This window comes from Coenobita brevimanus, chromosome 97 (genome assembly GCF_032717465.1).
Source record: "Coenobita brevimanus isolate Jiangsu-jjx chromosome 97, ASM3271746v2, whole genome shotgun sequence".
Classification (NCBI taxonomy): Eukaryota; Metazoa; Arthropoda; class Malacostraca; order Decapoda; family Coenobitidae; genus Coenobita; species Coenobita brevimanus.
The window spans coordinates 27,607,194-27,623,549 of NC_137050.1; the positions used below are offsets into that span (position 1 = coordinate 27,607,194).

General features: G+C 43.0%; 1 protein-coding gene across 1 annotated transcript in view; it reads right to left on the reverse strand.

The window, feature by feature from the left end:
- The window catches only part of Ack-like (activated Cdc42 kinase-like), a 441,226-nt gene that overhangs the window by 91,415 nt on the left and 333,455 nt on the right, over positions 1–16,356 (reverse strand). The window contains exons 16-17 of the mRNA XM_080283506.1: positions 10,300–10,422; positions 3,779–3,952 (exon numbers count right to left, since the gene is read on the reverse strand). Coding sequence (XP_080139632.1) covers positions 3,779–3,952; positions 10,300–10,422 — 297 coding nt within the window. The remainder of the gene's footprint in view (positions 1–3,778; positions 3,953–10,299; positions 10,423–16,356) is intronic.

Consider the following 16,356-nt stretch of genomic DNA (forward strand, 5'->3'; position numbering starts at 1 on the left):
GCTCCCACACCACGAGAATGGCTAAAAATAGAATCGTAATGCAGTTTCAGAACTAACAATAAGTCTAATTACTGTATTACGAATACTGATACAAAGCAGAAATAAATACGTTTACAGACGGGGAAAACGTACTTCTTCCGTCATAACATGTTCATCTTTCTCTATCATTTTACGTTCATCTTTATCATTTTACCTTGTTATTTTCACAATATATATTGCTGTCTTGTAAACAGGGTGGTTGTTTGTGTTTTGCAAGGGAGGAAAAAGATTGTATTTTCTGTCTGGGTTGAGATAATGGGTGTACCTATGTGTGGTTAGGCATGGCCACGAGCGAAAAAATCGTACATCCACTCATCATGACAGCAGGTGGTGAACTGACAGATGATACATGAGAGGGTGAAGTCAAGGTCAGTCTCATGTCCCAGATTTTCGTTCACTTCCCGAAAGTTTATTAACAGTTTTGTACAAGTTGCATTGCATCAAATGATCCAAACCATTACAGCAAACCTGAACAAATAGGTAAAGATACCAAGACAAAAATGTATTTTTCTTTTATTATAAGTCTTTAACGAACAAACAAAAAAGGCAATATTCCGACGCCGATCATGGGTAATCATATAAATCAGGTTAACTGGTTACAAGGCTTTATTTAATGCTTTAATTGCTTACAAGTACATACCAGAACAGTAAATATTTAATTTACAAATACAGTACTGTAGAAAAGCAGTACAGTAAGAATTTAACGAACAAACAAAAATGGCAATATTCCGACGCCGATCATGGGTAATCATATAATTCGGGTTAACTGGTTACAAGGCTTTATTTAATGATTTAACTTTATTTAAGTGCTTACAAGTACAGTACATACGAGAACAGTAAATATTTAACTTACAAATACTGTACAGTATTGTGGAAAAAACGAACAAATAAAAAAGGCAATATTCTGACGCCTATCAGGTAAACTGGTTATAAGACTTTATTTCTTGCTTTAACGTTATTTAATAGTACTTTAAGTTGCACATAAACTTACCAGAACAGTACAGTACTGTAAATATTTAACTTACAAATACTGTGCTACTGTACTCGGGAATGTCTCACTCAATGAATAATTTCCCGCCTAGATCGTCACGTAATCAAAACAAACCGCGCGCTGCGGTGACGTTCGAGGATTTGATCTTTCAAAGGCCTCTCCTGCGTTAATTTGTAGTTTTCATAATGGTTTTTTAATCTTACGTTGTCTTATATGTATCCCAGCCCTTACCGTGTATAATTGCGAGCGCGTTCTGTGAGATCGTGTTCCGTGCGAGTTACCTGTGCTAAACTATACCCCGGCTTAACAATGGGGGTAGAAATACCACCATACCCCGCCTAACGATGGCCAAACCCCGGTTTAACAACTGGTTTTTATTTTTTTTACCGATTTTGATAAAATTTTGAACTAAAATTGTGTTTAGGTTGATTTATAAACAGTTTTTAGACTTAGATTAATGTGTTTTAGCCACAAGTAGGGTGAGCATTATCAATTTGGGGTACAGTTTACCAAGTTTGATTTTTTCCAGACTTATATTTGACAATTTCCAGATATTATTTGTTGGTTTTGTGTAAGGCTTAGGTTAGCTTCTTTTACAGCCGTTAGACCATTTAGATTGGGTTCAAATTTGTTTTTCCTCTCATTTGGGTGGGTTTTGGACTTCGTTGGGGGGAAACACAAGGCTGAAAAATGCATTCCATTACTTTACATGTTAAAACTACCCCGATATACGATACCCAGCCTAATGATGAGTTTTTACCTAATCAACTGCATCGTTAAACAGGGTATACCTGTACTTTACTATGATTATTATTATTATTATCATCATCATCATCCAGACCTCCTTTCCCATCCTAGGGCAGGGTGAGGAGTAACAACGTCCAGACAGCCCAAGTGTGCCCAGTTCAATGGGCCACACTTCCATTCACTCATCATTCAAGCCCCTGTAATCCTGGCTGTATCTGATATGCCAAAAATATTCATCACATACTATACCTTCACAAAAACATATCTGACATTGTCAATCTGAACGTTATCATGTTGAAAAAGGGGTGCCGAATCCCTGATCATGCACTTCTTCTCACAACATTCATCCACCCAGCTCGATCTCTTGTCAGTCCCCTAGCCTCACTGCCTTCCATACCTCTCTTCCCCACACACTCATCCATGATATCCCTCCACCTTCTCCTTGGCCTACCTCATCTCCTCCCTCCTCCAAGTTCACTCAGGTATACCTTTTCCACCACTCTCTTGTTATCCATTCTCTCCACCTGACCACACCATCTCAGTACACTCTCTTCGATTCTGGTGTCCACAGACTTCCTCACACTGCATCTTTCACAAATCACATCATTTCGTACCCTATCCACTTTCTGTACAGTACCCCACATACATTCCTCAGCAGTCCCATCTTCATTGCTCTCACTCTTGACTTTTCATTTTCATGCCACACCGTAGTCTTACATCCATATGTTAAAGCTGGCACTAACATTCCTTCATGTAAGCCTCGTGCAGCTGCAAAACTCGGTTTCTTATCAAGACCTTCATAGCACCAGCTGCTTTTCTTCCTTGTGTCACTCTGCTTTCAACTTCTTTTGGACATTCTCCTCTCTTTTCTATCACTGTACCCAGGTATTTGAACTCTCACCAATTCCAGTCTTCTCTCCACTCCCTGTAACAACGCACTGGGAGTCACCTTCTCTCTCAGTAACCATCACTTTACCCTTTTCTACATTTACATTCAAGGCATGATGCTCACAGACATCAGCAAAACTCTGCACTAGTCTACCAAGTTCTTGTCCGGTACTTGCAAGCAGTACTGTATCATCAGCATACAACAAATTTGAGATATTCCATCCATCACCATTCATTACCGATGCCATCCCTCTCTCCATTACTCGTGTTTTTATTTCTCTCATCATCCCATCCATATATATATTGAACAACCATGGGGACATCACAAAACCTTGCTGCACACCCTAAAATGTATCTGACATAGAATGCAGGTGTTAGTGCTCAAGTGGCGAGGTGGAGGTGCTTGGTTCACAAAACTATTGGGCCTTAGGGAACGAGCTGCTAAAACAGATGCCGAAAGTCAGGAGCATAATAAATATATGAATAAATTAATAAATTAATCTGAGTGGTAGGTGGGGGCACTCAACAGCCTCTCTCTCAATATAGTGCTGCTTTGGGGTGCCTGGCCTGACCTCTCCTCTCTTCCTTCCTTCCTTCCTCTTCTGTCTTTCTTTCCTTCATTTTCTTCTCTGCTTTATGTCAATGGGTGACTCTACACTAAGTGACAAGCCAAATGGTTTCCTGTGCACCAGGAAACAATTTACTATGCTGGGTGGTAACCATATAACCAAATTATGGTGCCTGGTGGTTTAGTGGGTAATTCAGGCACTCCAACTGGATTAAGCCAGTGCAAGTTTATATCCAAGGGGTGGTTGGGGTTTACTGCTCACATAATGCCACTCAGGGATGAGTGAGGCTGGTCACTCTCATCTAAAATGTCAGGACCAACTTGCCTTGCCCCAGGCTCCTACATTCCTCATGAGGCAACACAGGATTAGATGATGAATGAATGAATGAATTAATTAATTAATAAACAAAAAAATAAATACCTGTACACAAAATAAAAATACTTAAGTGCTCCATCTAAGTGGAATGCCCTAAGCCACTACTGTAAATCCCCAGGCATCTATTTCAAACTAAACTACAGCATAGCAAGACAAAACCTTCACCCACCTTATTGCCAGGCTCCTCTTCCTGGTTCTCCTCATCTGATATCTCATGGTACTCGTGGTCAGCCTGACGGGGGGGCTGCAGGGACCGAGGGGAGGGGCTGTCAGGCTGTTCTTCACTCCCTGTGTCAGACCAGTTGTGTTCTGCAGCAGGCCCAGACTTGCCCTTGTCACCGACCTTTAGGGTGCAGGGTGACAAGAATTTGATGGGAAGTTTATTGGTTGACCTGAGAGGCTTTTGGCTAACCTGAGAAAAGCAGGTAATGGAAAATTATCATTTAACGAAGAAATGAAGCAACCTTCACTGACAGCCGAGAGATCTGAGGGAATGCTAAGAATCTACTTATGATAAGAACTGAATACTGCACTCCAGGTGTCAGTTCAATACTGTTAGAAAAGGCACTTCAGTAGCTTGCGAAACTGACAACAATGGAAAAATGAACCCAATACTTTGTTCAATGATAAAGAATAATGCTATACAAAAGATTTAGATGGTTCTCTTTGTGATGTGTATCTGGGATTCCAAAGGTTTGAATGATGTGTAAATGGCTGTGTGATGCATTTTACTGTGCATGAAGCTGACATTTCTATGTTCATACATTCTCTTTCCTTATTTGCGGATCCTTGCTCACTTTAATTCTGGTAGGAAAAAAGGTCAGGATGATGATGAATGATGGATGATGACAGCGATGATGATGATGATCATTGGTTACTCTGTCAGTCTTTGGTAGTTAGGTGTTTATTACCTTTAATCAGATGCCATACTAATAATTTTATTTCTATCACCACATGATTTTCAGATCAGATTTTCTTTTTTTTTAACTGGAGTTAGATACAATACAGTACTGTATAGCCATAACTATCTCCTCACAACTTCTGAATCTTCCTTAGCTTAATAAAATCACCTAGAAATAGCAAAAACAGAATAACTCGAGGCCCCCCCAAGGGGAGAATCACACCAGCCGCAAGCCGATACATATCTAGCACGGCTCAGAATATGACTTTGACGCTGACCTTTTACTATTTTCGAACTCATAGGAGATTTTCATCCCTACTAAACACATGTAAAATTTTTTGACATCTTGAGCGGTTGCAAAGTTATCGCAGTAACAAACACACAGACCCTGACCTACTTTCACCAATTTCGAATCTGGAGAAGATTTTCATCCCTACTACACACCTGTAAAATTCTGAGATTATATCTTGAGTGGTTGTGAAGTTATCATGTTAACAGACACACAAACACAAAGACAAACTGAAAACAATACTCGTGGAGGATTTTCATCCCTACCACACACCTGCAAAATTTTTGTTATGATGTCTTGGGCAGTTGCAAAGTTATCGTGGTAACAGACAGACGGCCCTTGACCTACTTTTACTAGTTTCAAACTCATGGTCACTTTTTTCCCCTACTACACACCTATAAAATTTTGTGATATCTTGAGCAGTTGTAAAGTTATTGTGCTAACACACACACACACACATACACACACACAATGTTCCTGATTTACGTAAATGATATGGTAGATGGAATGAACAGTTATGCAAGTCTGTTTGCTGATGATGCAAAGATCTTGAGGAGAGTAGAAGTCAAGGAAGACTGTAAAATGCTGCAGGAAGACCTGAATAGGATCCAAAATTGGAGCCAGATGTCCAAAATGAAACTTAACGCAAATGAATGTAAAATATTGGAAATGGGTAAGAATGCCAAGAGGCCATCACTGAATTACATGATGGGTAATGAACCAATAAAAAAAGTGAGAGAAGAGAAAGATTTGGGAGTGCTGGTCCAGGATGGTTTGTCACCGGAAAAACACATTAACAAGATAGTTTGAGAGATGTACAATTTCTTGACTAACATACAAGTGGCATTACATTACATGGATGAGGAAATGGTGAAATAATTGACAGTGGCCATGATCCGCCCCAGGTTGGAATATGCGGCAGCAGTGTGGTCCCCACACAAGAAGAAAGATATAAATAAGATTGAAAGAATACAAAGAACAGCAACCAAGATGGTCCCCAACCTGGCAGATCTGTCTTACAGAGAGAGGCTGGAAAAGCTGGACCTGCCGTCCTTAGAAGAAAGGAGAGAGAGGGGCGACATGATTGCAGTGTTCAGGGCCATGATAGGACTAGATAAAATTGATAAAAATGATCTGTTTGTATGGGATGGGTGAGTAACATGAGGACATGGAATGAAACTGAAAAAGCCAACTTGTTTGAAGGATATCAAGAAATATAGCTTTCCATATAGATGCACAGACTAGTGGAACAGCCTGGACAAAGAGATCATCCAGTTTAAAAACTTAAACGAGTTCAAAACAAAATCTGAATTGATGAGAAAAAGAGACGGGACCCAACGAGCGTAGCTCATTTGCTGGGTAAATACACACACACACACACACACACACACACACACACACACACACACACACACACACACACACACACACACACACACACACACACACACACTGAAAACAATATCACCTTTACTATCACAGCTGGTAAAAGCACATAACTGGATGGAAGGGGTTAACAATGGTGTCAAAGGCATGGAAATGCATCAAAATGGTGGAATCTGGTAGACCAGTCATATCTAAACTCTACCACTTTTCTCATTAAATTATTAATTCCCAGAAGTGCTAATGAGCAGTACAAAGCCCTCAAGAATACACTCTTGAAAGTTACTGATTCTGTGCATAGATGGACAAAGGGCCAACCAACACACAAAGTAACAGGGTGTTGGGGTGAGGATTTGGAAGCTGCAGTTAAGGAGAAAAGAAGGTTTTCTGGGAAAGGAATAAAGGTAGTAAGAGAGATGAATACTTGGCTGCCAAAAATATGGCCAGCAAGGAGGTATACAGCAAAATCTGAGTCTCATGAGACTTACTGGATACCCTAGTTGGTGCTGAAAGGAAGAATGTGTTATTTAAGGCAGCAAATCAGATGAAGAAGGAAAACAGTGATATCACAGATGAGCAATGTGTGAAGAATGATGAATGAAAGGTGGTAGTGGTGGAGAGCGAAGTATATTAAAGACACCTAAAGAGTCTTATAACCGACTGCTGAATGAAGAGTTTAACTGGAACAGGAAAGGTCTGGAGTCAGCAGATCCAGTGTTTGGCCACTGGCCTTTGATTGATGCTACTATTGTGAGCAAGGCAATAGGTGGGACAGAGTTGGGAAAGGGGAAGGGTGTGTCTGGGTCAACTGTTGAAATATTGAGGGCCTCAGGAGATATATAAGTGGTTCTAGTTACTGATTTGATAAATTCAATTATAAATAAGTTTGTCCCAGATGGCTGGCTGAAGAGTGTGACTGCAAATGTGTATAAAGGAAAAGGGGATGCCCTGGAAAGAAGAAATTAAAGAGGCATAAAACACTTGTGCAGTGTTTGTGATAAATGCATGCATATGAGATGTATTGGTATTGGAGGTACATTGAAAATTAATGCTCACTGTGTGTGTGCAGTGTGCTGGCAAGAGCATGCAGAGACTGACAGGCATGAAAGGATTGATCTTGTAGGAGAGTCTCTTGAGTATGTGAAGAAGTTTTGTTATTAGGGGGACATGTCATGTGCTGTAGGTGGGGCTTGGGTAAGGAGTGGTTGGAGGAAGTTTCGGGAGCTGTAGTCTCTCCTAACATTGGAAGAGCTCTACTTCCGTGCTAAGGGATCCTTGTAAGTGGTATGTGTTTAATGCTGTATAGTAGTAAGACCTATGCAGTAAGGAAGAGGTTATTCGTAGGCTCCAATGTAAAGAAATGACAATGATTAGATGAATGTGTAATGCATCCTTGAATTGTAGGCCTGGGGGGACTAGGATTGCAATGGAGAGTTGAGAGGAAGAATGGGACTTGAATGTATTAGTGTTGTGATGAGGAGGGGTAGATTGAGATGGTTTGGACATGTCGAGAGGATGGAAGATGACGACTAGGTGCAGGAGGTGAGAAATGTCAATGTTGGGGGCAGGGTAGCAAGAGGCAGACCAAAAAAGACCTGGGATGTGGTCAAAGTGTGTGACCTCAGAAATAAGGGACCAAATAGGGGAGATGCCAGAAATCACGCAGCATGGACAGCCATCACTAGGTGATCAAGGCCAACACATGCAAGCATGTTGGAGCCTAAAATTATATGAAATTATATGATATGCAACATCAATACAGTGATCCCTTGGCTATTATATATAACTGGTACCACATGTGGCATGTGATAACGAAACTGCATGATAAAGAGAGCACAGACTCTATGGAATTTATTCTAATTGGTACTGGGTGTTATATGGGGCTGAAACAAGGAATATGGGTGTAGCAGAGAGGAAAAGTCTGAATGTAATGGAGATGAGGTGTCTGAGGAGTATGTGTGACATGACACGTATGGATTGAGTGAGAAATGATGAAGTGTGAAGGAGAACTGGAGTTGTTCGGGAGATGGCTGACTGAGTGGAGCAGAGGGTGTTGTGATGGCTTGGGCATATGGAGAGAATGGATAATGAGCAATTGGTGAAAAAGATAACTAGATCTGATGTGAGAGGTGTAAGGATGAGAGGAAGACCACAAATAGGATGGACCGACAGTGTCAAGATAGCACTGGATGAGAGAGGGATGTCTGTTGAGCAAGGAAGAGTGGCTGTGCGTGATAGAAATGAATGGAGAGAAATTGTGAATGAATAAATGACGACGCAGCCCTCAGGGGATATTCTCCTGCATTTTGTCGGATTAGCTGATCAGGTCAGATGCAGGTAAGGGGATGGGTCCATTATGATGTGGCAGGGGTAAACCAGCTCTGCTGTCGGGCCCTGCTGCAGATGTCACTGACTGCACTGCACAGATGTCACTGACTGCACTGCGCACTTGACCCTCATGAAGTGTGGTGCGGTGAGGATCTGTCCCTTCTCCCCTTTGGGGCCAAGATGCAAATGAATGTGTGTGAGTGGATGAGTAAATTGGGAGCGTGTCGTCCTGTCTCGGCTACCTCCCTTTTCTTGGGGGAAGTAGCCTAGATATATAGATATGGATAGGTATTGGGCACCCCACTCGTAAACCCAATTTTTCCCTTTTCAACAATTTAGAAATGAGTTATTTAAGAGGAGCCTGTGGAGTCACATGGAGAGAGAGGCTGACGAATGAGGATATAAAGGAGCGTTGTGGTGTTGATGTGGATGTGATAGGAAGCATTATGAGGAACACACTGAGGTGGTTTGGCCATGTGGAGAGGATGGAGGGTGAAAGACTGACGAAGAGAGTGTATGTGAGTGAGGTGGAGGGGGAAAGAGGGAGGGGGAGGCCGAGGATGAGATGGAGGGATGGGGTGGAGAGGTATATGAGAGAGGGGGGTGTGAGTTGGGAGCAGGGGAGTGAAATGGCGGGGGACAGGGCGACTTGGAGGCGATTTGTTTGTGGCCACCCCAAACGGGATTGAGGCGTCTGGCAATAGATAGATAGATAGAACAATTTTAGACCCACTAAATACATAACACACTGTTACAGCATGTATCAGAAACATACACCGGCATGGTTAGGTTAACAGGAAATGATGAAAAGGACACAATAGGTAAGAAATACATACCATACAGAGACATGACATGGGCCTGAGGTAAGAGGTTCTATGGACTGGGGGTGGAAAGTTAATGGTCTCCACCACCTGGGATAACTCCTCGAGTAGGGCCTCATCTTTCAATCCCTCAAAGCCATCAGAAACCATACATTTTGCACCACCATTGTCAGCAGAAAGCAGCGCAGGTATGTGATAATGATATTTTTAGCCAAAAAATGTGCGATAATAGTGTTTTTAGCTGAAAAATGTGCGGTAATGGCAGGAATGCAGATTTTCATCTTGCAGTGATAATTTAATGAAAACTGTTATAACCAAGTGCACAATAACCAAGGTATCATTGTATCTGCATTAGTTATCACTCACTGTACCCTTGCAAATACTGCTGGCCTGACAGCCTGGACAATCTTTCATGGGTTATATGGGCAATCTGATCAATGACTAATCCTGTTCACTACAACTTATGAAGGACAACAGGAAGGCACTAACTGCAGTTTAACACTTTCAACTAAGTGACATATCTATATTATTCTCACTATTTCCAGATTATTTATTCAATCTAAGAGAGACTTTTCACAATGTAAGGGTTAGCTATAGTCAACACTAATCAATTCATTACTAAAGTGCTCTAAAAAGCTGAATAAAATAGTTTCAATGTAGCAAGAGTAAATCCAGAAATCCTCAGGCAGAAGGGGTTAAGGTATGCCACGTCTACTTTGGTAAAAAGAATTTTACTGTACAGATAAAATAAATGAAACCTGATATTTTTTTCCACAAATAATTAGGAATACCAGTCTTGCATTAATGAAGTCTGGCACAAACATGAGAGATAATAACATTCAATAACTGATGGGTAGCTGATCTGACCACTTTAATTTAGAAAAGGCAAGATATTCTGATATGTCACAATAATATCACTATAAACTGATATAAACTGGGTGCTAGTGCTTTCTGTCACCTTACCATACCTTTTTAAGCAGTGGTGCTCGATCTGACACATCAGAGCTGGCACGGGTGAGAGAGGAGGAGAGGTCGTGGTGGTCATCTGAGGGCTTGTATGGCGTCACTATCTGTTTGGGTAATTGGTGATACTGTAGGGGAAGAGGAGGGGACATGTCACATTCTGATATTCTGAGGGGGAGGGCAGTTATTACGGAAATATAGGACCTAACTCCAAGGATAAAGCGATTTCAACAAAATACAGAAGGATGTTTAAAAATTGTAATACTGTAATATGCATGTGTGTGTGTATGTTTATATACATAAATATACAGTACATGTAAATATATATATATATATATATATATATATATATATATATATATATATATATATATATATATATATATATATATATATATCTATCTATCTATCTATCTATCTATATACTGTATATGTATATAATAGTGCCAACTGTAACACATGGATGTGAGACTATGGTGTGGTATGAAAATGAAAAGTCAAGAGTAAGAGCAGTGGAGATGGGACTGCTGAGGAATGTACGTGGAATACAGAGGGTGAGTAGGATACAAAATAATGTGATTCGTGAAAGATGTGGCGTGAGGAAGTCGGTGGACACCAGAATTGAATTGAGTGTCCTGAGATGGTACAGTCATGTGGAGAGAATGGATAACAATAGGGTGGTGAAAAAGATATACCCGAGTGAACTTGAAGGGAGGAAGAGACGAGGTAGGCCAAGGAGAAGGTGGAGAGATATGGTGGAGGAGTGTGTGAGGAAGAGAAGTTTGGAAGCCGGCGAGACTAGGGAACTGACAAGTGATCGAGCTGGCTGGATGAATGTTGTGAGAAGAAGTGCATGACCAGGGATTTGCCACCCTTTTTTAATGTGGCAGCATCTGGATTGACTCTCAGATAAGTTTGTGTGAAGCTACAGAACGTGGTGAATGTTTTTGGAGTATCTGATAAAGCCAGGATTCCGGAAACTTGAATGATTTGTGTGAAGCTACAGAACGTGGTGAATGTTTTTGGAGTATCTGATAAAGCCAGGATTCCGGAGACTTGAATGATGAGTGAATGGAAGCATGGCCCATTAGATTGGGCAAATTTGGGCTGTCTGGACATTGCTACTCCTCACTCTGCCCTAGGGTGGGAAAGGAGGTCCAGATGATGATCATGATATACTGTATATATATATATATATATATATATATATATATATATATATACACAGGCATACCCCGGTTTAACGATCTAACTGGTTAGGTAAAACCCCATCGTTAAGTGGAGTATCGTATATCGGAGTACTTTTAACATGTACTTGAATGTGGACTGTTTAACCCGTCACATACTGACTGATTTCCAACCTCCGATACCCCCCAATCCCGAGCTATTTCGGAAAAAATTTTTTTTGGCTAAAACCTCCGCTTTTGTTGAGAAACAAAGGAAAATCACCAAGAAAGGGCTTAACGGGGTCCATAAGTGGTCAGAACAGGTGAGGCACCCCGAGTCATGTATCATATTCTGTCACTGACATGTCGGGCTCTCACGTTTCCTATGGTAGGTAATTTTGAGAGAAACAACAAAGAACACACCTAAATTTATTAATTTTGAACTAATAAACAATCACAACAACAATATAATGGTTTTCAATGATATATATAGGAAAAATATGCATTGTTCCATCTCGCGAGCATAGCGAGTTTGGTCATATTGGTTACACGCTAGTTGCTAAGTTTCTTGTTTCAGTAAATATATCATTTTTTCTACTTGCATAATACTGTTTCAATGATATTTTACCATTTTTGACTTTATGTAAATGTTATCAGCTGTTTACATTCATTACGATGATATTTAGCATAACTATTGCGCACATCTGCTTACTCAGCGCACTCGCTATGACTCTTCTCTCAACATACATTATATTTTTTTTACTTTCATATTATTGTTTTTATGACAGTGTACCATTTTTCAACCAATGTAAATGTGTTCACTTATTTACATTCCTTACGAGGGTATTTAGCAAAATGCTAGCGCATATTCACGTAGCAAGCACACTCACTACCACTCGTGTTTCAACTTATACTTTATTTCTTCACTTCCAATATACTTCCTCACTTACATTACACCCATTTCCACCTTATACTACTATTTACATAGTTACAGGCCTTATTTATTCCACTGAGTGTCGCATCAATATACCCTCGCTAGGAATGTTTCGACTTAGATTATATTTATGCACTTACATAATAATTTTCCACTTACATTACACCTGTTTCCACTTTAAACAATTATTTACATATTTACGGGCCTTATTTATTCCTCTGAGCATCAGAATATCGCACCTCTATATACTTGCTAGGAATGTTTCAACTTAGAATATATATATGCACTTACATAATAATTTTCCACTTACATTACACCTGTTTCCACTTTTATACTACTATTTACATATTTACGGACCTTGTAATTACACTGAGCGTCTGTATGTCGCATTTCTTCCTGAGTATGAGCGTCATATCGCATTCACACCATATCAGAACTGCATCAAGGTGTGATATTCACTGAAACAAGGATGAATGCAAAGACCCACGTCACACTCAACGCACTCATAGCGGGTGTCTTTTCTCTGAGTGGTGGGTCTCACACGGGAATTACCACACACATGACACCTGCGTTGGGGCCTAGGTCTATTTGGCTGGGGAGGTATAGGAGTGGGAAAATGGTGGGCGGATATTCTCAGGGGAGTTTGGGCGGTAGGGGCAGTGTGTGTGCGTTGTTGGGGCCTCTCGACCGCATACCTAGCAAAAATCTCACGTGTAAGGTCCCTCACAAACCCTTCAAAGGTTTCCTGCACTCCTGTTGTCATGGCATTCAGGTGGTGGCAACTGAGGGCAGTTATATCTAGCAGGTGAAAGAAGGGCTTCTTGTACCACTTCATTGTGGTCCTGGCACACTCGACAGTGGATATCATGGAGTCTGACTGGTCCACCAGGAACATGTTGATGTTAAAATCAATCACACACTCAGGTTTCCAGATGTGGCGCCTCCTCTCGCTGCGGTACTCCACGGACTCTGTACGGTGCATTAAAGGGCGGTGAACCGTGGACAAGAGGCTGACTTCTCTGCTGTGGTTCCACACTGTAGCTAGGAGGTTGTTAGCCTGGAAGACGACCACCTCACTTTTTTCTAATTTCTGCCCCACCTTGACCACGTGACGCCGGTTCACCTTGACAGTACCACAGAGTTCCGTGTCATGCAGGTGTAGATAACGAACGAGAAGAGGGCTAGTGTACCAGTTATCCAGGTAAAGGACGTGACCATGATGAAGGTAGTCTTCAATCATTGTCTTTACCACTGCTCCAGACAGTCCAATACTCCAATCTTCTATTGTGTCTGTCTGTGCACCAGTGTACAAGACTATGTCTTGCACATAACCAGTCCTGGTTTTGCTGGGTATGTACTGCTGAAAGGAAATGTTGCCTCTCCACAACATGAGACTCTCGTCTATGACAAGGTCTCTATAGGGATAAAATAAGGAACGGAATGTTTGCCGTAGGTGATCAAAAACCAACCTAATTCGCCTCATCTTATCAGTGTCATTTGCACTGGCAGGATCATCAGCATCATAAAAGTGGAGGCGACTTAGAATTTGCTGAAACCGATTACGGCTCATGATTTTGCCAAATATTGGTGTCAGCATTATAGGGTCCCTTGTCCAGTATGCCGGAATTCTGTTTTTACGTACAATACCCATCAAAAGTACCAGGGCAAAAAATTAAAACATTTCTGCGAGGGAGACAGGGTAATCATAAGTGATTGAATGCCTGCTCCTTGCGCCCAGTCGTTCACTCTTACAGCGCTGGCTGCTAGCAAAATGGTTAGTTTGTTCCACTATCTCCTCCACAAAACCCTCACTGAAGAACAGGGGGAAAAAATCCAGCCTGGTGGAATAACGGTGAATTCCTGGAGCTGTGCAGCCAGTGCACCCCTGCTCAGTGAAGGGGTGAATAATGGGAGAAAAATCACTGCCATCTTCCCAATTCAAACTCACATAACCCTCGCCCCCATCATCACCTTCGTCGGGGTGGGGAGGAGATGCTGGTGGGGGAGGTTGGGGAGGAGGAGTGCAGAGGGCTTCCCCACTTGCACTCCTCTTTCCTCGGCCTTTACCCTTCCCTTTTCCCTTACCCTTACAGCCTTGGGGAACATCAGGGGGCTGTGGGGAGGAAGTCCGGGAATATTGGGGAGCATAAGAGATGCTGGGGAGTGGCTCCTCCTCACCTCCCCGCTCCATCACCACACCACGTGATTCACCATGCACCCTCACTGCCCCACGTGATACGCTCTGCCGCCTCACACCACCACGGGAGAGCAATGACTCACTCCCGCCACTCTCACTTTCAATGCTCGCCCCTACACTTTCCATTTCACTCCCCAGTCCCTCCACACCACTTCCACCCTCCCCAAACAAAACACTCGGCCCATACCTGCTAGCATGACATGCTGTGTGCTCGGGGCCACGATGTGTGATAATCTTGCGGCCATACCATGTGGCAACATGTCCCACGGCTCCGTCCTCATCCTCGTCCTCAATTTCGGGCTCCACATCACATAGGGGCTGCCGAGAGGTTGTTGCATGATGTTTTGGTGCAGGCTGGCCCTCTCTAGTGGCACGATAGGTCACGTAGCGCCGCTTCCTCGGGGACGGGACCTCCTCATCACTGCTGCTACTTTCCTCCTCCTCTGGTTGGACATAATCCTTGTCCACCACCTCGTCATCAAGGATCGAATCACTGTCGCCTGTAAAGGCGTCCAGGGCGGCTTGAATTTCCTCCTTCGAGAGACCTCTGTGCGCCATGTCTGACCTGGGTCACTGCTAACAGGCGAGTGACCAAGCCGAGGGTGAGTGCAGGTCGCATGGGGTCGCCGAGTGTCCCCACCTGGTGGCAGGTAGGGGAAGATCTCCCGACCCTACGTACCCAAAATCAAGCGCGAGATTTGAAATTTGTCCAAATTATGAACCTTGCAATTGCGCGACGTACCAATACGTTGACGGGAGTGGCAGTTACATAATGTTGCGACATAGTCATACGTCGACGGGACGTCTCGGGTTAACGGCCTTAGGTTTCCCCCCAAACCAAGTCCAAAACCCACCATGCTGAGCTCAAAAACAGATTTAAAGGCAATCTAAATGGCCTAACAGTTGTCAAGGAAGCTAACCCAAGCCTAACACCTGTAAATAACTCACTGAAAGCAACAAATAAAACCTGAAAATCATAAGGAATAGGTTAGAGAATATCAAACACCTCTCATCACTTACTTCTTGTAAGTCCATGTCCAGTCCTGGTCATCATCTTTGCTATCCCCCCCGAGGCTAGGGGACATCTGGTGCTCCCCAACACTCAGTCCTCCTCCTCAAAGCCCTCAAACCCTATCTCCAGGGGAGGGTCAGAGGGGGTTGGCGATGGAGTGCGATGCAATGACTCAGGCGGAGGCGATGGAGTGCGATGCGATGACTCAGGGGGAGGCGATGGGGTGTGATGTGCTGGCTCAGGCGGTGGCAATGAGGTGCAATGCGATAACAGAGGTGGTGGTGTGGGAGACAGCTGTGATGTCCGGTGAGGTGGCGAGGGAGTCAGTTGCAATGGCTCTCGTCATGGCGAGGGAGACAGAGACAGTGGCTGAAGTGGGATGGGAGATGGAGGATGGGATGAGGGAGGCAGCGATAGATTGGCAGAGTGCCTTAGTGGAGACACAGGTGACACGGGAGACGGCGATCGGCTGGAGGTTAGGTCCAGAACAACGGGCCAAGCATGTCCTTGGTGGGAGGTGTCCCTCGGTGTTTCTCTGCTGGTTGAAGGATGAGATGCTCTGCTCGTCAAGGGCTGGGAAGATCCTGAGCGACTTGCTGGCCTGGTGAGGGCCTGCTAAAAGAGCGATGTGATCGTTATCTGCCTGGCCGCCCTTCTTCTTCTCCTCCAGCATTAACATGTGCACTTTCATAATCTCCTCAAGCCGATTAGCTGTGTCCCTGCTTCGTCCTGGGAGAGGGTCATGTGTTTTCA